The sequence below is a fragment of the Meriones unguiculatus genome, chromosome 3, assembly GCF_030254825.1.
Source record: "Meriones unguiculatus strain TT.TT164.6M chromosome 3, Bangor_MerUng_6.1, whole genome shotgun sequence".
Classification (NCBI taxonomy): Eukaryota; Metazoa; Chordata; class Mammalia; order Rodentia; family Muridae; genus Meriones; species Meriones unguiculatus.
In genome coordinates, this window is record NC_083351.1 from 141,362,422 (window position 1) to 141,386,946 (window position 24,525).

The window sequence follows — 24,525 nt, forward strand, 5'->3', positions numbered from 1 at the left end:
AACTAAGAATGCCAGTGTTCAGGCATATCAGGCTCTGGACTGGTAGACGGCTCGAGTATATAACCAATTTCAAAGGGATCCTCTCACACCGGGTTCCTTAAGCAGGTCAGTAGGGTACTGAGGGGCGCTCTTGAAGCGGTGCGGTCTGGGATCGTGACTATGTGGAGCATTTTATACAAGGGCAATTGTAGAACAGCTGCTTTGTGTGTGTGTATGTGGGTAACTCTGTTCACTTACTGTACTTTTAAGGCTCATCCAGGCAGCACTGTGCTATCCGCGCTCTGCGCCTTTAACAAATAGTCCAGCGTATGGAGATACAGGCAATTATTGCATCGCTTGGGCATTTGTATAATTTCTGCTTTTAACCACGGTGTACACAATGCTGTGTGTGTACACACAACCCGTGCTGCCATTTTGATTTTTCTCAGGTTCTGCGATGGTTGCTATCAACTCCAGGGGATGTAGAATCACCAGGGAGTCTAGGTTCTGGGCACGTCTGTGAGAGGATCTCTGGGCTCCCTTCAAGGGCTAGGTTTTGGAACCCCACTTTACCTGCAAGAGGTAGCTGCCCTGTTGGTCCTGTGTCACCTGCCTGACGCTCTTCTTCCTCCACAGGCACCCTTTCAACACCTTTGTTGGTTACTACTTACCATAAACATAGCTCTCACCTTGTTAGGTGTCTGGGGCCTCTCTGTTCCCATGAATTCAGTTAGCCTGGCAGCATCAGCCAGAGCTGAGGGCGCTGTCTCCTAACAGCAAAGCCCTTCATTACTGGGTAGCTTTCCATCGGTCAAGCTTACAGTTTACTATTTCATAGTTTGCAGTACGTGAACTTGAAATTTATTTAATTATTTTAATTAATTTATTTATTTTCAAGTACACTATTCTTCTGATACTATCAGGGGAATTTATTTCCTTCTTAGATTGCTTATTGCTAGCACACAGAAACAACTTCTAATTCTCCCCGCAATCACCTCCAGTGGATTGTGAGCCCTGTACCCTAGATCTGTGTTTTGAATCAGGCTTGTGTAGAATGAGCCCTGTTATACTTAATCCCTTCAGTACTAGAGACTGACTTTCATTCAACTTTAATGGATATTCTAATTCTAACCAAAATTGCTTGGGCTGTAGCACTTTTCAAAAAATTTAATTTTTACTTTATGTCCACTAGTGTTTTGACTGCATGTTTGTCTGTATGAGGGTCAGATCCCCTGGGACAGGAGTTGCAGGCGGCTGTGAGCTGCCATGTGAGTGCTGGGAATTGAACTCTGGTCCTCTAGCAGAGCAGCCAGTGCTCCTAACTATTAAGCTATTTCTACGGCTCCTGAAGCACTGCTTTTCAGGCAAAATTATTGGCTAAAAGCTTGAATCTTGAGGGCCAAAATAAAACACTTTTGTATTTCTTGGAAAATGAAACTTTTAGCTTTGATTTAATTTGCCTCATGAAATGCCTGTTCAATTTTGTGCTTCTGGAAGGGTCATGGCAGACACATTTTCTGCAGTATCTGAAAGCGGAAAGCCACAACCATGTCCTCACTTAACCACAGCCAGTTTGCTTCTGCGCTCAGCACGCTGAGCCAGTATCTGTGCATCTTGAGTTGTGAGTCACAGCTTTAAGGACTTCCTAACAGCCCGTGTTCCTTCAAGGCACACATCACTCCTAGACCTGACAGGCCCTCAGACTTACTATGTCAGAATGATTTCTGGTCACTTCCCAGGGATAACAGACTGGAATACTTTTTTAATCATTATTGTTTGTTGATGGGTGTGTATTCTCACTTATGTGGATTGGCATGTGCTGTGGCATGCATGGAGTCAGTGGATACCTTACGGGAATTAGCTCTCCTTTACTCACGGAGCAAACTTGGTTGTTTTTAGGACTGGTGGCCTCTACCCACCAAGCCATCTTACTAGCTTTTATTTGGGTGTTTACCACAGAACAGTTCCTTGCATTTGCAGACAACCAGGAAAGCTTTAGCTTTAGGATGAAAGGACTCCTGACAAGAAACCAGACAAACCTTTAAAAACAACAAAACCCCCAAAACAATTGGCAGAAAAGTCAAAAAGCAAGTTAGAGGCCAGGAAGATGGCTTGGTGGCTAAAACACTTGCCTCGCAAACAAAAGAACCTGAGTTTAGACACCCAGAACTCAACACAAATGCTGTGTAGGTGGTGGCTTGCCTGTCACTCCAGGTCTGGAAGGCAGGGACAGGAGCTCCGCTCTATAAGCTGGCCAGCATGACCAGCCTCATCGATGTACTCTGGGATCGACTGGGAGAGCCTGCCTCAAAAATAACATGGCACAAACACAGAGGAAGGTTCTTGCTATCAATCCCGGGCCTCCACAATGTATACAGTGTGGACACATGCTCACACACACGTGAACACGCATACGCACACATACACCACACACACACACACACACACACACACACACGAAAAGAAAAATAAAGCAAGTTAAACATCTAACAGATAAGTTGACATTTATTGTGCAATTTTACCCCCAACAGAACATGTGGCATTCTAGAGGTATATGAGGTAAGAAAATCAATATTCCAATTAGAACACCCGAAATAATCAGCTCTAGTAACAAATGTCTCTTATAATTAAAAATATTGAATGCTTAAAAAACTCTTATAACATTTTAGGTTCCTAAAAGAAATGGCCTAACACTTAAAAAACAACTTACTCTTCTATATAAATTGTTCACAAAAAATTTTTGCTAGTCTATATTATACTATGCATTTTAGCTTTATTAACATATCCCTAGTGTGTATGACTTCTACACAGTACAATGAAATAGAAATTATTCAGGGAAGCCACAGACTCCAACAATAAAAATATTAGGATCAATGGATTTGTCACAGTTTCTCCACAAGTGTTCATCATAGAAAATGGAGTAAAGGCAACTGGCCCCAGTGGCAGCTGCTACACGCCAGTCTGCAGAGGAAGGCGAGGCCTAGCCCGGGCAGGGTCAGGCCGGACAGTGACTGAGTTCCCTGTCTGCCTCTGGCAGGCCTTGCTCCCGAGGCACGAACTAGGGCCCTCGTGGCCTTGACATGCTCTCGAAAGATGATAAAGCTTAAACTACAGGGGCAAAAAACAACAGGTCACTATACTCTTTACACAGTCTCCTCTACAGGTCTCACAGTGACATTGTCAATGAAAACCTCCTGTTCCACCAAACTGGAAGTGTCACCAGGAGGCTGCAAAACACAGAGATAGGAACACTGGCCAATACCCAGTGCTGTCACCAGATGATCTAGTCACAAAATACCGTTTTCTTTTACCTACCTGCATCTTTGTACAGGGAACCTAGAACACCAGTTGGGGAGAACTAGACTTCCTTTAAATAGTTTCTGGTCTCCTTTACAGTGTCACACAGGCCAAGCCTCCTGCCAGCTTTTTGAGAACTCCTGGAGGCCTGGGCTTCACAGGCTTGTTATTTAAGCACCTGCGTATTTCCAGAGCAGATTAATGACATAAATGCCAACTTGCCCTTGATAACACCACAAAAACAAAAATGGAAACAAAAAGGTCCACTCCTAAGTGTTGGCAGACTTTGAGAACCATGCTTGACGGGGCGAACAGAAGTGGCCATCCTGCTTACTGAGCTGAAGTGAGCTCAGGGGAGCACCCTGGAGGCAGCAGCCCTTAGGGCAGCTGTGAGAAAAAGGCTGTGTTAAAGTGCTTATCAAAGCAACGGGCACACAGGAATCAAGGGCCACACTAAGGTAGCCAAAGTTAACTATTGCTGTGGGAGTGATGTCCACCTGGACCAAACCATTCTGCAACATGCTGAGGCACATCTGGCCACTTGTACTGGTGCCACCGTTCGGAGTGACCCAGGTTTTTGAATGGGTCTTGCTAGCAGATGTACTTTCATTGTTGGGGAACTGTGATTCAATGAGAGCCCAGGCCTTACAGGCAGCTATGGAAGCTTAGAAGAGAAGTTTTTGGTAACTCACTGCCTTCAACAGTTGGACCGACAAAGCCAGTGATTAGGTGTGAGAATTCCAGTTCTCCCAGTATTTCCCAAAATCAACATACTACGGGGAGTGCAAGTGGCCTCTAGTGTGTGAATGTAACAGCTGAAGTTTTAAACTGTACTGTTAAAAGGTAAGTGGTGATGGGGGTATTATTTTTGCCCTCCACATTGCTGATGTCAACTCTCTCCTTTACTCTAAACACACACACACACACACACACACACACACACTAATGCCCCTGGCTGATAATGCAAGTAGCTTTCGATCAGCTGTGTGACATTTTCCTCCAGTGTTTCAAGTGGTTATTTTTATCCAGCACTTACATGACTGAAAGAAGCCATCACTGTGTTTACAAAAATACCTCATAATGACACACACTGCTGTTTCGACACATTTGCATTAGAGTTGTGACTCAAGCATCCCTTTTGACGTGTTTGCCAAGCAGCTTTGGCAAGTGTCGCCGCCACATTAAACACACACCAGCAAGACTCACACCGTATGTGCAAAACCGTTTTCTATTACGTTTCTACAGATCCATATGTGAAAGCTGTCACAAATTAACACAGACCTGCACTGTGAGATGATTCAGCATTGACTGAGGAAATCATACATTTAAAATCTTTTCTAAAACTCACCAAAATAATAATAATAATAATAAAGTTACCTTTAAACCAAAAGAGATAACTGGTCTATATGTAAACTAAGGAGGTAGTCAGTGGGCGTTAGAATTAGTCTAGAGCACATATTGAATGTCTGATCCCTTGTACCGAAAAACACAGACCTCAAACAAGGACGATGTGTGTTTGAGTTCTGGACAGAGTTCACATCTTCCCATGGTGCTCCATCCACTTTCTCAAGAATTGCAGAAAGAGGCACAAGTCACAAAATGGCGGCGATATGTAGCAATCACACACCTGCAGATTCCCGAAGTCAAGTTATTGTTTAGATTTTTGTGTAAACATCTGCTATTTCAAGAATCATTATAGGACTGAATGGAAAAAACAACCAACAATCCTATTGCCACCAGTGGCTGTGACCTGATGCCACATAGAGTACCTGCATCAAGTAAGACTGTAATGATGTGTCTCCTTACCATCCTGATGAAGGGTAAAGGACTATCGACACGAACCACCGACTGACTACAGCCATGAGTTGTGAAACGGATCCCTCAATACCTGAACAAGAGATGACAGCACTCTTGCACCCCTCTGTTCTCTGCTCCCTTCCTCGGGAAGCCTTATGAAACACATGGTGACAGGTCCCTAAATGCTGTGATGGATGAGGAACAGGGTTAAAGCCTGGTAGAAACAGCTACAAACTGACATGCTTCAGGGTTCTTGATACCACGAGAGGCTGAATACCCACAGATGGGCTGGTGAGAAATGTGACCAAATCAAATGTAGAACTCTGCTCCTTTCCACAGGTTTCTGGTCCCAGTGCCCTTACAGGTTATTCCAAGGTCATCTTCCTCTTGGCAAGATTTGTGCTTGGGGAGTCAGATCACTGTGAGAAACAGCCATTTGAGTTTGGAAAATAAAGGACATGCCATGGCAATGTCACTGTTGATTATGGAGCCTCTGATAGCTGGGACACCGGACCCACCTAATCACTGACAAAATGCCACATTTAGTGTTCTCACCAATGGGACGGCACAGCTGCACTCTTGAGTTGTTTTAACTCAAGTCTACTTTGAACCAACACAAAATGACTCAGGGTAATTCTAAAAGTTGGCAGAGGACTAAGTTTTGCATTGTGAGAGCAATGTGTCTGACTGTCAGAATGCTATGAAAAAAAAAAATCAAACCAACACGGTGGCTACATAGATAGCCAACATCCTGAGACTTCCAAACATGAAATCAAAGTCATGTGGAAAAATCAGGGCAGCCATTTTAATGGTGAATTGAGTCCTTGCCAGAGGCGGCACCATTTGTAGGCCAATTTAATACTCAGCTGACCACACAGCAAACCTCCATGACCTAAGTAGCACTCCAGCTTTAAGTAGATACCCGCTAAGGGAAAGAGCCAGCAGAGGACTTAGACAAATTGTTGACTGCTGCTACCAGGCAGACAACCAAGCTAAGGAAAATGGCAATCACATAAACAGAGGCAGGAAAAATGGACACTGGGCAGGGCTGAGGACTACTGGCTGTGGATAATGAGGAAGGCAGCTCCCTGGGCCTTAGTTTCCTCATGTGCTCAACGGCCAGTATCACTTCCACTGTTTCAGAAATGGTCACTCATGGGAAACTGCTGACAGAGCGGACCCTCATCTGGAGAGGCAAGGAGCAGGTGGCTTAGGAGCAGAGGCAGTGGCTAGCCTGACACAGGCTCCCTTTCAAAGGGTAGAAATAGCAGCCTGGAGGTTCCTGCCCCCACGCCATAGCTGTGGGAAGCCAAAGGACTGGAGAGTTCGTGCCCCAAATGCATGTTATCCATTGCAAAGACCTGCACCACAGAAGATCCAAGATGGTGCACAGAAGGTGTGTGCTGCACCCCCAAGCCTACAGCAAAGCGGTGCAGCCTGCAGGTCCACATTCCTTAAAAGCAGCTGCTAAACATCAGCCGTGACAACATACCCACAGATGATGGAAATGCAGATGAAAAGATGGCCTGCTCTACCCAAGGAATTTAGAGAATTCCTAGGATAGACTTCCAGACCTTTGATCATGTTAAAATGCTTTCTCTTGGATAGCCAAAGACACTGGCATCGGCCATGTAAAGGACACCTCATTTACTCATTTCCTTTCCTTCTAAACTGGTCATCTGATTTGTCCAAAGTCTGATGGTAAATACTGAAGGATGTGTGATATATTCTAACAAAACTGCCCTCCGCAAAAGTCCTTTTCTATGTGGATACTCAGTCTGAATTTCTATCCCATGTCCAAAGCTCTTCACTATGTTCGAAGATGACACTCATAACCCTAAATAAACACTGCCTACTCAGCTCTTGGTTCCACAAGAACAGTCATCTTGAGTGTTTAATAACGCCAGTCTCTCATGTCCAAAGTTGAACCCTCAACAGCAATGACTATTGCAGCTCTGTAGCCTTTGCTAGGAAATAAATGGTTCCCAGGGCACCACTAACCTCACATATGGATTCCACAAATTAACCAGGGAAGCAGGACAGTAACTCAGAGCTTAGACTGAGAGTGGCTGTGGGGAAAGGAGGCACAGCTGGATGAGGTGTTTTTCCCCATGACAATGGGAGACAGAAGTGTTATACTTTCTAGACCTCCACTCAGCCCAGAAAGGTCAAGTTTCAGGGAAATCACCAACAAGCAATTGCATAGTTGTCAGAATGGCCTAGAGGCTGTGTGTCTACAATGCTAGGCCCCTGATCAACAACAGATGCTGTCAGTCATCAACCGTGCTTGATCTTACTCAACAGCTAGCTAGGGGGAATCCTCACTGAAACCACCACCAATGTGTTGGCAGAGTATGAGTTAAGGATATGGAAGCTGCACATCTAGGAACTTATGAAATGAGGAATTTGAAAATGGCTTTGAATCTTTGGACGTTTCCTAAAGATATAGCGAGAATCTCCTGCTTGTAAACCACAAAGATGAGTCTGCCTTTCTGATCGACACAGTGAATTCTGACTGTAAGATAACAGAGAAGCAGCTGGCTTCCACTTAGCCACTCTACACACATGGCCTCTGTTCCTGGCTTTGCATCAATAAGCTTATAATATACAGAAGCTTCCAGTGTCGTCTATACTGTGTCACTGCTGAGAACCCTGAATGCAAGCCTTTGGAAAATCGAAAGACAACTTACTTGAATCGAATAAGAAAATGCTTGTTGCTTTGTACCTCGAAACAGCTGTGTGTCTTTCCTTCTCCTACGTGCAGGACACTAACTGAACCTTCCCTGGAGACCAGCTCTGCTCAGGAGGCCAGGCTTACCCGAAGATCTGGGACAGGAGACACCCTCAGTGTCTAGTTAGTAATGACCTCATGCCAACTGTGCCTTTTCCCCTGTGATACCATACACCCAAAGTCTACTGCAGGTGCCAAAGACTTCCCCCCAAAAACCCTAAAGTGGATTTCTATTTGGGGACTGTGGCAGTGGGTCAAGAGTTTTAAATTTGAGAATGTGTAAAGTATTGACAGAATAACATGCTTCGAACTCTAAGGTGACAAGGAAATGGACATTCACAATTGGAGCTCTTAAACAAAACAGAAAACAAAAACACCACTGCCAGGGTGGGAACAGCCTGTCTGCTAGTCCCCAGCTCCATCCTGTGAACTCTTGTTGAAGACCTCGTCTTGGGAAGCCTGGTGATCCATGCCTTCGTAGAACGAGCCACCGTTGTGCAGGAAGGTCCCCACTGCCCGGCCCTGACGGGCATGACCCACAGCATCACTGAACACCTTGTTGATCTGCTCCTCCGAGGGCATCCACCAATCAGGGTTCGAGGTACAGTGCATCCTAATGAATTCTGTGGGAATACAAACAACAGCAAAAAAAGAGAGAAATCAGCCAGTATTTTGACAGGTGATGACAGGAGGCAGCGTAATCTACAGCAGAAGCACTATCAGAAGAGTGACATGGAGGTCCAGTGCAATGCCATGACAGTGTCACTCACTACCTCCAATCTAGCCCACACCAGTGTTCTCATGTGCAAGAGCAAAAGCCACCTGAAACCTCTAGGTAATATTTGCTGCTGAAAAACAAAGCTAAGTGTCTTCCTCTATTGCCCTTTGCCCGGCTTTTCATATGGGTCATCTGAACTCACACCCAGTTGTGTGCAGCAGATGTTCTACCTACTGAAAACCTTTTCTCTAGCAGGGACAGAGCTGGTTTAGTTTTTATTACTTCATAAACAACAAGCCCAAGGCTCTTCCTCTTGGTGAGCACCTCCACCACCTTTGATGATGTTGGAGATTAAGGGCCATTATGATCAATTAGCTAAATAAGATATGTTCTAGAAATTTCCATCAGCCTGGTCACCCTGAGTTAAGGGGAATTTTGGACTGGTCCACAAGATTGCTTTACAGCACTGACACTAGCTAATGCCGGCTTGTAGCAGAGGCTTCAGCAGGCATGGGTCACTTGCATAAGAATCATCTAGGATGGTTGACAGCGGTACACGCACCAAGCCTTCAATCCCAGCTGAACACGTATCTGTGGGGGGAGCCAAGGAAGCCTCACTGAGAGCCAACAGGACATGTGCACTTGGGGCAGCAGGGGTTGCAGAGTTCAAATGTCTAGAGGGAAGGCCACATCCTGGGGGGAGTACACAGACAAGCCCTCCAATTGTCAAAGCTGTGCTTTCTCACTAGGAAAAAGTTGGATTCCCATCTGGACTAAATCAACATGTTTCCCAAGCCAATAAAATGGGTACTGAACAGTAAGGGGCCTTCCTCTGTGCTTTCTGCTTTACATCCCAGGACAGTGCTCTGGTGGCCCCATCACGCCTCTGCTTGTTCACGTTTGTTGGAACCTGCCCATTGTCTGCCAGATCCCCAATCCTGCCTACCCTGCAACTGGAGATCAAAGCAATTACCAAAATACCGATGCAACTGTGTTATCTAAGCAGATAAGATGCTCAGATAGAAGCTTTGAACACAGCAGCTTTTTATTTCATTTATTTATTTTAACCTAAAAAGGTTTTCTGGGTAAAGTCTACTTCTGGTATGCTTTGCAAGTATTCCTAAAAGAAGCAAGCCAGATGGAGGGCCGTGGAAGCAAGATACCTTTTTACCAATTACAAAAGCACATCTTCTCCCCCTGTGTGTTCCTCCCTATGCTCCAGTTTTGCTGAACGTGGCCTTCTCTGGCAGCAAAGAAAATCTGAACTGAAAGCGTGAAACATGAGGTGCTATGCGATGCCTTTGTACCATTACGTGAGAACAAGGCTAAAGCAAAAAACTGTTTACAGAGCTTCTCAACACCAAGTAAGTAGATGGCCACATGAAGCTTGGAAGGTCTTGGTGCAAAGATTAAAAAGAAAAAAAAAAAAATCAAAATACAGTAACGGCTGAACACTTGTGTGGGGAGCCACAGCCAATGCAGTGAAATGGGATCACGGATGGTGGACACTGAGGGGAAGGATGCGGTACCTCGGAGGCACGTGACTTTAACTGGATCCAGAGGGCGTCTTTCAGGACCTGTCTCTCCTGACTGCACTGACCTTTTCCTTTTCCCAAGGCCGCATGAGTACTTAAGCTCATCGGTTGTGAAAACAAATCTGATGAGGTATCGAAGGAGCCGTCTCCCATCTTTCTTGGAAGAATTTACAGCCTCATCCCACTGTTTGCTCGTTATGTAGACAGGATAGTTGTTCAACAGCTGCTTGCTTCCCTGGAAAAGGAAAATATTTTCTCATTACCTACTGAGTCAGCCAGCCAGAAGCCAAAGCGATCTCCATTTCAAAGGCAAACATGCTTTTTTAACCAAGTGGCTATGCTGACAATGAACCGGGCATTGAAGAGCACAAGTAATTGCTCAGACTCAGAACGGGCACTTTTCAAATTACATTTGCATTTTCCATAACAAGAGCCAATGAGGTATAATGAACACCTTTGAAAGAGGAGCTATTTATAACTCGGATTTTAACAGGTAGGTTAAAATGTGTCAAGATCCAATGACAGGGAACACTATTTAAATATAACCTGTAACTTTCCCTTTCAATCTATTAAATATGCAAAAATGACTTTGAAGAGTGTGATCAAACAGGTCCCTTCATCCTCCGGCTGGCAGTTAAGTTCTTAGAGAAATGGCACCGGCAGTCTATTTTAATAGGCACTACTTGTGTTTAAGGCACCTAACACATGACTGTCATTGTGTTACAGTGAAAACATAAAAAGAGTGGGTTTAAAAGGAGAAAACAAAAAAAAAAATGCAAAACAGCTTTTCACAAATTGTAGCTTCTGCAAACGCGAATGTGTCAACTCAAAGATTTTCTTACTTTTCTCCTTCATAATTTATATCTGCTGTAAAATTCCCAAGCTAAATAGCTGCAGTGGGACTAATTACGGGACTTCTGTAACATTTATAAGCCATGTTTAGTCAACTGCACCCACGCAACCATTACTTTAGTTCTGGATGTCCATAAAATTCTACAGTCCAGGACAAATTAATTAACCCATGATCTCAGTTTTAATGTACTTCTTCCCCAGTAATTAAGGTGTACAAAATAAAAAAAAAAAAAAGAAAAGGAAACTCTGTTCATTTTTACAACTCTGAAATTTTACTATAGGTCATAAATCTGGCACTGTTTGGGTCTGACAAGGTTTTATTTCAAAAAGCCTTTGCTTATTTAACCAAGAGGAAGTATTGGTCTGAAAGCCAGCAGGAGAGGGACTGGATTTGACTGGCAAACAGTCACTGAGGAGCACACACAGAAACTCATCACTCCAGCACGAACACCTTCCTAAAGGTGACAATGTGACTTGGTTTTCTTTAAGGAAGGCAGTAGAGGTCCTGGCTTGTGCACTGAATTTAGACGGGCTAGCTTTAAAATGAGCTGGGTTCCATGTCTTATTAACTTGAGAAAGCTACGTGCACTTGGGTTAAGTTAACACGTAGGGAGCCGCAGCGCACTGGCCTTGGGGAGGCAACAGGTGGTAGAAACCCTTATGCACACATGATGAGACATCAACAGGAGCCCAGGGTCCACAAGTTCCTTCAGCCCCACTGCCCTTGAGAGGAGGTGCTGAGAGGGCAGCATGAATACAGCCTCCGTCAGAGCACGGAGGAAGGAATGAGGAAGCCAGGCCAGGAATACGGTTAGCCAGGCTGTAGAACACGTGATTCCTAAGTGACATGGCGGTGCATTGCATGGCTGATGCAGAAGGGAAAATAATCCACTGCTTTTCATGGACAAAGAAGGGGGTTAGTGGATTGATTGCCAGTGAACAACCTCTTAACCCAGGTAGTGGGTGGAGCCTGCGGTAGGTGGACTCCAAACTGACTCAGAACTACTCCTTCTAAAGCACTTTTTCCAGAAGCCCGTTAATAACAGCTGTACTATTTACTGAACAATTAATGGGTAGTCTGCGGCATTTGCCCCAGGTAACTACAATTATAAAGCCTGGGGCAAAGGAACAGGGAGGACTGGGGCTGGAGAGATGGTTCAAATGTTAAGGGCACTGATTGCTCTTCCAGAAGGCCTGGGTTAAATTCACAGATCACAACCATTGTAATTCTAGACCCAGGGCCTGAGGGAACCAGGTAAACACATGGTCCACATACATACAGAGAAGCAAACAAAACACCCATTAACAAAAACAAAACAAAATGAAAACTGCAATTATAAATTTGGGCCATGGGTTCAGCCTGGGGAGGGGGCTATCTCCACTTCAGCTCTTTCCTGTCAAAACAGGAGCAAGATACCATATTCATCAAACATGATCTGAAACCCCAGCACTCCAGAGTCTGAGGCAGGGGATCTGCTCTGAGTTCAAAGCTAGTTTCAGCTATACTGTGAGATCCAGGACAGTTCTGGGTAGAGTGAGATCCTGCCTCAAAGAGTTGACAAAACAAAGCAGTAATTACAGATTACAGTTTCAGTCAAGGTGTTTGTCCCTCTCCCACCAAAGTGGTCTCGGGTGGGTCGGGGGGCAGGATTTGTATGTTCCATGCTCCCAGCGCTGATGACAGGGCCCAGCACACAGCAAGCAGTAAAATGCACTGGTTGAGTGACTGATGCAGTACAAGACACAAAGGAGATGCTCAGCAGTGTTTTGTAGTTAAGAATTTAAAACCAGGGGCAGAGAGATGGCTCAGTGATTAAGACCACTGCCTGCTCTTCCAGAGGATCTGGGTTCAATTCTCTGAACCTACATGCTGAACCATTTGTCACTCCAGTCCCAGGAAATCCGACACTCTCTTCTGGCCTCTGTGGGCATTGCATGCACATAGTGCATGGACATATATATGCAGGCAAAACAGCCACACATGAGACATAAAAATGAAGGTTAAAAAAAAAAAAATCCCTCCTCTGACAGCCCTATGAATACACTCATTATCACCCTTAGAAGAAAACTGCAGTCATTTCCTGAACTGCTTATTTTCTCAATACTAGATGATGATAATACTTTTCCCTGGGGTTGGGGTGCTTACTTACAAGGAAAGGTCATGGCTCTACTTTATTGAGGTTGTACCCTTTTTCAATGAGTCACAAGTGGGGAGGGATGGGGTAAAGGCTGTGTTTTTCACTCATCTCTAAATACTGAGTTGGGCCCCTCATCTTGAAATGGATGAGGGTCTTAGTGACCAGAGAACTGACGATCCAAGACAGGTACTTTTTTCAAATCTTTGAGAAAATGAAAGGAAAGTCCTGTGCAATTCCAAAATACAGCAGCTCAACATAAAACATGGGCCTCATAAAATGAAGAATTACCATTTGGAGGAGGTAATTTTCATCAAGTAACAGAAGAAAGAGAACCAGTAAGTTATAGCTCCAAACACAACTCAAAATGCCCTATGGATTGATGGATGAGAGTTATAATCCTGTTTTAGCATAGTTAAAAGAAATAAAATGTGATAAATAGTAAAAATGAGAAAATTTTCAGGTGCCTGAAATGACAATAAAAATAGTAAGTAATAATAATGATGACAGGCAATAAAGTTTAAACAGCCCCATCCAAGGAAAAACAGGCAGTCTCCTGTCCTCTTCTATTTATGTGTGTGTGTGTGTGTTGGGAGGGGTGAGTGTACTATTACGCCTATACATGTGGAGGGCAGGGGTCCACATTGGGGTATTCTTTAAATGACTCTCCACTTTAATATATATATATTTTGGAGACAGGGTCTCACTTTGTAGCCCTTGTTGTCCTGGAACTCACTATGTAGACCAGGCTATCCTTTAACTCAAAGAGATTATCCTGCCTCTGCCTCCTGAGTGCTGGGCTTAAAGGGGTACACCACCATACCTGGTCTTTCCACCTTGTCTGTCCTCCATCCCTCTCCCTGAGACGGGGCTTCTCTGTGTTGCCTTGTCTGTCCTGAACTCACTTTGTAGACAAGGCTGGCCTCGAACTCACAGAAGCACCTGCGTCTGCAATTACAGGCATGTGTCACCATGCCTGGCTCCACCATAAGTTCTGAGACAGAGTCTTTCACTGAACCTGTAGCTCTCAAACTGGACAGACTGACTGGTTAGCAAGCCTGTTCCTCCTCCCCAATGCTGGGATTACAGCTGCATGGCACCACCAACCACTCCTGGCTTCCCATGTGGGTGTTCTGTCATCCAAGCAAGTCCTCCTGGCTCCCAGGGTAAGCACCTGACTGTATCAGCTGAGCCATCTTCCCAGTCCCTCTTTCTATTTTTTGGGGGACTCATCATGACTTCGGTTAGCCACCAACAGCCCTAACCTATTGCTGAGTCACACTGAAAACAGGTCTTACTGTCTTCAAAGACTTGTTGCCCAACAGAAGTCACAGGTATAGATTAATGAGTTGGCCAGTTCTCTTTTCGACTTACGAGGTGCTGTATTAGTAGAGGCAGAGAGGGGTAATCGGAGTCACTTCCTGGAGGAAGTGTGCGTTTCACTTGCGCATAAACTACAAAATGTCAAGTTCACAAATGTGGCCTTCAATTATGGATTTTAATTTAGGCTTGATCTTTAATTTAGAAAGACAACTTTGTATTGTGCAACATGCTATGGTAAAAAGTGACCAGAAAGGAGAAAATTAACACGGAATGTTGGGAATAAGAAGAAACCCAGGGGGAGGGCAGGAGCGTCTGCCTGGGTTTGGTGAAGCCTTTGCAGAAAGAAAATTGGGTGTTTTCCAGTTAAGTTCAGAATAGGAATAGGGAGCCAGAAGACACCCCATCTTACCTCACCTGGAGTTGTGACTCTTTGGAGAAGAATACAACCTTGGTAAAATAAGAGCCATAATCTTTCCTTGCAAGTAAGCACCCCAACCAGGGAAAAAGGTATGATGATGATGATGACGATGATGTACTGAGACAGCGGAAGGACAGGACAGGGTGGGTGTCTCACATGCACAATGAGGAAGGTGTAGGCATCCCACTGGCATTCCAAACAACAAACGGTGAGGTGGGACTGAGCTGTAGGGACCTGTGGCAGAGAGGGAAAGGGAGGGAGGAGTAGGAAGAAAAGCAAGAGGGGAGGAGGGAAAGGAGGAAGAGGAGGAAGGAAGGAAGAGAAAGAGGAGGAGGAAGAGGGAGGAATGGAAAGAAGAGGAGCAGCATAAACTGCCTGAGACAGCAGAGGGAAAAAGTATGAGCATTAAGGACAGAGAGCCAGAAGACATCACTGACACAAAGACTACAGTGGGAGCTTGAGGGATCAGGCTAGAAAAGGGCCCCTGGACCAGATCCCAGGAAAGGCATGGGGTAGGGATGGGGCTCCTGCAGATCTCTTGGGAGTGATGAGAGTAGTGAGATTATAGGCTGGAAAGGTAATGAAAACAGAGAGTGAAGACTGTACAAACAGCCCAGTCTTATTAGACACGTTTGATCATTTAAAAGTGAATCATCTCTTGGAAAGCAGAAACTGACAGCTTCCTCCAAAGGCCCTCGGGTGTTACTGGAGCTGAGCAGAGTTCAGGAGATGTGTGGTAGTGTGACAGGGCGTGCCGGCAGAGGGTGCTTTGGGAGCATGCTGGGATGGAATAAGGAAGGAGGCACAATAATTGAGGGAATTGAGGAAGGGAGACTCTAAAACATGTTCAAGACTGAGCTTTGGAATTTTGTAAAAATGTAGTATGCTAAAAACACCCTCAGCATCAAGAGACAACTGTCCTATATGATGGGAAGCTGGTTGCTTCTACTGTGGCTCAGAGAAAGAGAACAGCTGTGCAGCGTCTCGGATAGACTGCTGAAACCCCAGAGAATGTTGGTGCCAGACACCCCAGAGTGAGGCACAGTGCTCTCTACCAGAGGGATGTTATCTTCATTTCCGCCTTCCCTGCACCAAAGGAAAGATCTGTCTAGGCAAATGAAGTTGCAGTTTCCCCTTCCTTTCGAGCGCAGATGAATCTTTGGAAATTAAATTCGCACACGATCCTTCTCCCTAGAACTGGTGCCCACAGTAACCATCATTTCCCACAGTTAGCAGAGGACTTGGCCAGCCAATCTGTTCCACAGAGACTGGAAGCTGCTAGTAGGCTGCGCCCAAGGCGAATTCCACCTATAAGCCCAAGCCCCTCTTCCCACAGGCACACTCCTACCTCGGTGGGCTGGTCGGTGGGCTGTGGCAGGAGCTGGTTGTGGTGCAGCAGCACTGTCTTTAGGTAATCTAGGACGGTCTGGCAGGGCACTGTGGGGAGGAACAGAATCGGCACGTTAGCTAGCTTTCAACACGAGGGCGAAAACCGGTAAGTGATTTGCCACTTGATACCTGCTGGGAAAGGGAAAATCAGTTTCTCCCATGGAGTGACCGGGTACACCGACCACAAACCAGGGCAGACCCCATGTCCAGGAACAGCTGCCTACAGGAAACAAACTCCATTTTTTGTTTTGTTTTTTTTAATAAGCTTTCTGTCTCATTTTGTTTATGTCTTATTGTTTTACTTGTTTATTCTGATTTTTATTTTTATTTTTTCCTGAGCGAGAAAGAGACTGAAAGCACAAAACTGAGGTGGGAGCTGTTGGGGGAAGGGAAAAAGATTAAAATAAAGTGTATGAAAAATTTTTAAAAAATAAAAAATTCACCAGGTGATGGTAGTGGACACCTTTATCACAGTACCTGGGAAGCAAAAGCAGGCGAATTCTCTGAGTTTGAGGCTAATCTGGTCCACAGATGTAGTTATAAGATGGCCAAGCCTAGCTTGAAAAAACAAAAAGGTATTTGGGGGAAAATGTCAGGTGCCCCTAATTTCACCAACCAACTAAAAGTTTAACCCACTTTGTTGATGCCGTGCTGGGACTATGCCTCTGGTTGGAGTATTAATTGGTGGAAGAGCAGAAGGTCATGGTGTCACACACCAGCTCTGGGGAGACTGAGGCTCAAGTACGGTGAGGTCCAGGCCGGCCTGGGCTACATGCTAAGTCTTTTTTTTTTTTTTTGGTAGCAAAGTTGAGAAAGGAATAGACGCGTCCTGTGATATGTGCATGTACCCTGGGTTTAGCATGGGGGTTGCAGTGAAATGTAGACATTTTCACTGACATATTAGGATTTGAATGAACCTCCCTCGACCCATATTTTGCTTTGAGATTATGAAATTTTAAATTTAAGCACAAAAATGTTTACAAGGCATCTTATAAAACAGGAAATTCAGTATAACTTCAATGATGTTAAAAGGGATGGGAACTGGATGCAGTGGTACACGCCTGTAATCCAGCACTCAGGAAGGCAGAGGCAGGTGGAGCTCTGTGAGTTAGAGGCCAGCCTGGTTTACAAACAGAATCCAGGACAGCCAAGGCTACTCAGAAAGACCCTGTGTTGGGGGAAAAAGAAAAGAAAAGGAAGAAAGAAAAGAAACGGGAAAGAGGTCAGTGTTATTAACAATGATTTATCTCAGCTGTAGGATTATGGTATTATCAATTTTACTGTTGTTCTCATGAAAAGTCAAACACAGTGAGTATCCTTTATCTCAAGCTGTCCTCAAATCTGAAATTATCAAGAGTCAACATCAAGTCACAAGTAGAAAATTCCACATCTGACCTCATGTGACGATTGCAATTAAAACACAAGCACATTAAAGGTTTTTGTAAAAGTAAACCTAATTGAATTATAGTATATACATAATGTATATATGAAACATGAATATATGGCATGTTTAGACTTAGGCCTCACCCCCAAGATATCTCATTATGCATATGTAAATATTCTTCCATCCGAAGGGGTGGGGAAATGATAAAACAGTTCTGGTTCCAAGCATTCTGGGTAAGAGATATACTTATGTGTGTTTTAAATCTTTCTATAAAGGGCACAACTTAACAGCCTCTATGACATGCCATGTTGGTTACATAGCCATGGTGGGCTAGAAGCTCACTTTCCCTGTCTTCCATTCCACAGACATTCAGGCCACATGTGGAGCAAGCCCTAACCAGGCCAGCTGCTGGGAGAAGCAGAAGCAAGGCCTCCTGGGAGTTCCCAGGGTTTAATAGTAGCCGTCTGGTGAACTTCTCAGAGGCCTCATGACCTGACTACCACCCCAGGGCTGTACTGTGAGCGGCTCCCATCTGAGCCTCTTCCAAAGACACTGCTACAGTTTCCCCATGTTAAGGCCAGGTGGCTCTCCAGCTAATAATTTTCAGTGTACAGATATTATTTATTGGCCGTGTAGGGGTCTGGAGCATGCCATCCCCTTGCCTCTTCTTCCGGAATGACCGGATTACAGGCTCAGGCTGCCACACCAGTTCATCTCCTTTCCTCAAGCACTTTATTTTATCTGCCTCGCTAGTCAAAAGACTTCAAGCTCCTCAAATAGTACTCAGTAGTTGTATAGGAATGTTGTTTTTTAAAATTTCGGGCAATCGCAGTTATCTGTTGTGTCTAATAATCTTCAAGCAGCCCAATCAGATTGTCTCTGTAACATCAAATAAATTCCTGAACAGAAACATCCCAAATCAGATGATCAGCATTAATTATTGGTCTCCTACAGTTGCATGGCTGGAGCCTTGTTTCAACAGGAACTGGGGCATCAAGATGACAGGCTTCACCTGTGCCCTCAAGCACCATATATGGCCCTTTGCCTTATCAGGACATCAGGAGATAATGACATGCTTAGGGTAAACACTGGCTGGAAAGCAACTTTAACAGAAGTATGCCCGGTGTGTACAAGGACATTGGGAAGGATATCTCTTGAAGAGTACCTTGTCTGAACTGGCCACCGAAGAATGCACAAAAGTTTCTCAAGACAGGACACATATTTTTTTTGGGGTGGTGGTGGAAAGAATAGGGGTGAAGACAAGTGTCTGGTCACCCAAAAGTCACAACTGTCCAATGATGTTGGACACTTGGTACACTGAGTCTCCTAAAATGTTTGGGAAGAAAGCCAAACACAGCTGCACATGCCCTGTAATCTCAGCTCTTGTGAAAAGCAGGCAGGAGGATCAGGAGTTTAAGGCTGTCTTCAGCTACACAGATAGTCATGCGATCTTATCTCCCAAAACAGGACCCCTGAGAAGCGAAGCCTGGAACTGCAAGAAGGGAACACAAATCTGAGGCTGTGGCCCCTTTCTGCAGGTAGACACTGCTTATCATGTGAGAAACCCTTCAAGTCTCTACATTGCTAGGCTCTTTCTGTTCTTTCTTGGTCAAGATGGGGTCTCCCAGGATGGTGGGGACTCTCTTCCTTCCTCAGCCTTCTTTGTACTTGGATTACAAACATGCTCTACCAGCTAGAAACAATTTTCTTTCTTCTTTTAAGGGTAGTACTGATGTTTACCTGTTAGCCTTAGATGACGGGGGGGGGGGGGGGGGGGGTGTTTAGCTCCCATATCTGCCGCTTAGTGAGTCACAGCTCCCTCTTGGATTCTGCATTTGCAAGTTTGCATGCCTGCTGAGGTATGCTTGGAACTCCCCAAACCGGAACTTTTGCAAGCCATTTGCAGACTCAGAGCAGTTTGGAATTTGAGTCGCCTGACAAACGTTCCTGCTGTGACCGCCTTTCAGTTCCTATGCTGAAAACAAGTGTCCTCGCCACTGTTTAGTTAGGATTGTTCCTTACATTTATTTCTGTTTGATATTTCACTACTAAAATGGCCCTCCACTCTAATGTGAAGTGCCAACACTCAAAGCACAAAAAACAAACAAACAAACAAACAAACAAACAAAAAACAAGGTTACATACTTCTCACCTGAGGTACTTTTCAGGAGGCTCTCAGAGTGCCTATGCTTTGTCTTTCTGTGAGAAGTAATGCCACAGTGTTCACTAATTCACTGGCTAATTCAGGATCATACAGTGACACAATACAACTACCCCAACAATGAGAACCGACTTCAGAGTGCAGGGTTACAAACTGGACACCAAGTCAGAAGGCCTGCACTACATAACTCTCCACCTTCCGCTGCTCTCCCATCTACGAGGTCCCAGCTTTCTTGTCCGTAAACTGAGAGAGATGGCGAGTGGGCAAGAGCACAAGTGTTCTTAACCTCTGGGCCATCTTCTCTCCAGCCCCTAAAACTGCTCACATGGACAAAAAAAAAAAAAAAAAAAAAGAAGATTGAAAACTTATATCATACACAAAAATCAACCACTAATTCATTGACTATAAATAATAAAAACTATAGAGAAGTCCTAAATACAAGACCAGAAACTATAAAAATCCTACCAGAGAAAGCTGGCCCAGTCAATAAAATGTTTTCCTTACAAACATGAAGACCTGGCTCCAGCTCGAGCACCTGTGTAAGAGGCTGGGTGTGGTGGTGAAAGGAGGTCCCCTGGGGCTTGCGGACTAGCCAGCCTCACCTAAATGTGAGCTACAGGCCAGCAAGAGACGCGCCCTGATTCCACCACCTGCACACAACACAGGCAAGAGCCAGGCTGTGTTCACAGTGCACGCTGGTGCACACGCTCAGCAGTCCTTCACGAGGGAAACAAAACTCAAACCTACTGCCATGCCACCTCATAACCCTTGGAAGGGATACCGTAAGGTCAAACGATGATGATGGGAATGAAGACTTGTGTTCTCAGCGTGCAAAGATTATAAAGGTTTCCTAAAAAAATTAAGCATAGTGCTACCATACAACCTAGAATCTCCCTTCTTGGAGTACATTCAAAGGAAATAAAATTAGCACCTTGTGAAGACATCAATCCACACTCTGTGTTTACTGCGGAAATGACATGACTCTCCCCGCAACAGAGAAATAGGAAGAGGAAAGTATTCGCCAGAGTATTATTCACTTCTAAGAATGAGTGAACTGGGCAGATAGGACAGAACTATCTGGTCTAGGTTCTTTTTTAATTTTTACTTTGTGTTTGCCTTCATGTATGTGTATCACACGTGTTCCTGGTGCTCAGGGAGGCAGTAGGCAGAATAGGGCCTGGAACAGCCATTACATTTGGTTGTGGACTGCCCTGTGGGTGCTGGGAACCAAATCTCGGTCCTCAGCAAGAGCAGCAGTTGCTTTTCACTGCAGAGCCTTCTCTCCAGGCCCTGTCTGATCTAGTCTATGTGTATTTTCTTTAAAAAACTAAATATTCAGAGAACAAAAAAATATCAGGCCAGGCATGGTGGCATATACCTCTAATCCCAGTATTCCTCAGAGAATCAGGCAGATCTCTATGAGTTCAAGGCCAGCCTCGGCAAGTTCCAGACCAGCTAGGGCTACACAATAAAACCCTATTCTCAGTAAGTACATGAATTAAAAAAAAAAAAAAAATGTTTGGTATATTTGGTGCTCACAAACTTAAAGGTATTCCAACTGGCACACTTTGCGGTCTTAGAACAGGTTTTTAAGCTCAGTGGGTACTGGGCTTGCCTAGCATGCATGAAGGGTTTATTCTCCAGCACCACATACAAGTGGGTGGAGGAGCAAACAACGCTGTAACCACTCCCCAGCACTCCAGGAGTTCAGTGCTATCACTGGCTACACAGTGAACTGGTAGGCAGTCGGAAAACCAGGAGACCCTGTCTTGAAAAAATAAAACCCAAACAACCAACTCCCCAGATGTTTTCCTATTTTAGTATCGATGTACTTTGTATTAAAAAATAAAAACAAATGCACCAGACCACTGTGACTGATGGTGTTACTTCTGCTCAGAGGGGCATAAAGATGGGTATGGTTTACACTTTTGGGCAGATTAATATGGGATTTTGATATTTGTCCTCTGTGAGCACTCTAAGTACTGTGATTGTGAGCTCACCACAAGATACCTTGCCTGACACCCTCTCTATCGAGAAACTCCAACCAGCCCTGTTTCTAATTACCTCCCAGCACTTCATATTCCAGATCTGAAAAGCTTTATCTATTTATTGTTTCTTCTTCTTTTTAACCCATTTTCATCTATTATAAACAAAATCGGACAAACTTCTAGATGTCTAGCATGATGATCTGATACAAAAGGAAAACTGCCAATGTCACTTCCCTGGGGTGAATTGCTGACACCTGAAAGGACCTCTGAGAGAAAAAGCACCCCAACTTCTGGCTGGCAGACACTTCAGCAGCAAAACACAACATGGTGGAAGGCCCTTCTCAGCCTGTTCCGGGTTAGATCCAACACCTTTTCTTCCCCTTGTGACCACTGCAGTGAGCCACTTTTCCTTGTGGGCTGATGGGCTCCCCCCGCCCCTTTAATTCACTTCCCTTCCAGGTACAAAAGCTTTACTTCAGGGAGGGAAATGGAGCAGGAGCCTCCATGTTCCCAGCAGTACCTTCAGGAGAACCTGAAGACACTTGAGTTTTGACAGCTAGGCTGTCTGCAGTGCTCAGTTAAGCTCACCCTTCCTTGTTCTCTCTGCTGACTTCTGGATGCTGCCTTCTCCTTTGTGCCTATCTGTCCTGGTGTCTAGCTTCCACAAACTGTCAAATAGGGTAGGTTCTACAAGACAACTCTAGGTCTTCCTGTGGGAATGTTCCGTCTCTAGGATGGTGGGGTCCCCTGGACAATTAAGAGCAGGGACAAATACAGAGTTAATGTCTGACAGTGCACATGTAACCAGCTCATTGTACTTTTCTTTAAGTGCAGGTCTAGGGGCATAGTCTTCCTAAAAAATGCAGTTATTAAGAGTCAAGAATGGATTGTTGAATGATTCCTCAATTTGCTGTTCATCCAAAGGAGGCTAGGGGGAAGGCAGGGGCCACTGCTTCCCTTTCCCTCTGGTCAAGTTTCTACTCTCAGCCTCAAACCTGAAGACAGCCTAGAATGCCTGATCCCGCTGCTTCTGCCTCAGTGCTGGGATTGATGTGTGCCACCATGCCTAGCTCTCCATCCTATTTAACATAATCACAGTTCTAGATGAAATGGCCATTGGTTCTAGGTTTATGGAAATTTCCTCAACCAGGCTTAGGAATCCACAGGAACTCTGACAACTGTTAGACTCCTTTCAACCAATGTCATTCAATATCTGATCAAGAGTGTTCAAGAAATTATATCATTTTTCACCTTTCTGGGGAGTCCAGACAGTGCCTAGTGGCAGGCCACCAATGAGTTATCCCTGACATCAACACCTGGCCTGGCTGAGCCCTAAACTTATGATAGTCAAGAACACTGCAATAGTTAGGACTAGGAATTAGTAATATTCTGGGCATCTGTGTTGCCTCTTCCTACACTCAGGAATGTCTAACCAGGATGCGGCCAGCAGAAGCTGCTGGCTGCGGCTGACTACCTGGTGTTGGTCTCTGCAGCTGCCTGTCTCTTTGATTCTATTTTCTCCCCTCAGAGAAAAAAGAGAAATGGGAATAAGATAATTGCTGGAGGCAAACTTATAGTGACTGGGCCGTATCTGCCGGGCTGGCAGTGCGTCAGCTGAGACCACTTCTCCCTGACTTGGGGAGTCAAGTGACAGCGTGGTTCCGCGTAGCTTCCAGGTTCTCCCAGGATGTCTCCTGAACGCATGACAGCCTGGCTTGGAAGAACATCATGACTCCCCTGACCCAAGATTTTCTTCTCCTGTCTCTCCTGCCGAGACAAACACTGAGTCAGATTCCGCCATGTTATGAGCCATTTGGAGAAGTCCTTTAATGAGAGATGGCAAGCAGAGTAACTTTTAATTTGCCAACTCTATGTAAGTGTATGTGTGTGTTCTTCTTCTGAGACATATTTCATGTAGCTCATGCTGGCATCAAGTTCCTGTAGCCAAGGGTAACCTTGAACTCCTGATCCTCTTGTCTCTACCTTCCAATTCTGGTACTACAGATATGGACTACCAAACCTGGCTCTGGTTGGGCAATCATAACATGTTTCCGGTTTTCTGTCCAATGTGTCCCTACAAATAGATGGGGGCTTTCTGCACTACTTCCTTAATTCTAAATGAGCTACCAATTATATGGCTGGTGCATGCAAACACACAAACACACACACACACACACACACACACACACACACACACACAGGATTAAACAGAAGATATAAGCTTCTATTTGTTGTATTTTATCAGTCTTAAAATTCTATTATTTTGAATATATGAATATAGCTATGGTATATAGTGAACCATAAACGTGTAGATTAGTGGAGATGTGGCCCTGACTTTATCATCTTTGAAGGGGTCACATGATTAAACAAAACCAGAGACCTGCTGGCCAATAATCTTGGTGTCGATGCAAATCCCTCCCCCACAAGGATGAATTCAAACATATAAGTAAAATCAGTACTTTTGGGTTTTTTTCAAACATTTAAAAAATGATTCATTTATTTTTATTTCATGTGCATTGTTTATTTGTATGAGGGTGCTAGATCCCCCGGAACTGGAGTTACAAACAATTGTAAGCTGCCATGGGGGTGCTGGGAATTGAACCCAGGTCCTCCAGAAGAGGAGCCAATGCTCTTAACCACTGAGCCATCTTTCCAACCCATATGTACTTTTATTAATGGCAGAGAAAAAAGCATTAATAACAAAAACTCAGAGGTCTGTTCATAACAAAACTACAACTCTAATACTCTGAAAATAGAGGATGTTTAAGAAGAATGCCTCACACCAGGGGCACAAATAGTTTAGGGGCAGTTTAATTAA

General features: G+C 44.7%; 1 protein-coding gene across 2 annotated transcripts in view; it reads right to left on the reverse strand.

Annotated features, from left to right (window-relative positions):
- Positions 1-2,454: 2,454 nt before the first annotated feature.
- Positions 2,455-24,525, reverse strand: part of Bend4 (BEN domain containing 4) — a 32,343-nt gene continuing 10,272 nt past the window's right edge. The window contains exons 3-5 of one of the 2 annotated variants that reach the window (XM_021635496.2): positions 16,134-16,222; positions 10,052-10,292; positions 2,455-8,427 (exon numbers count right to left, since the gene is read on the reverse strand). In XM_021635496.2, the coding sequence (XP_021491171.1) occupies positions 8,210-8,427; positions 10,052-10,292; positions 16,134-16,222 (548 nt within the window). In that variant the 3' untranslated portion in view covers positions 2,455-8,209. The remainder of the gene's footprint in view (positions 8,428-10,051; positions 10,293-16,133; positions 16,223-24,525) is intronic. The other variant, XM_021635497.2, reaches the window with a different exon arrangement.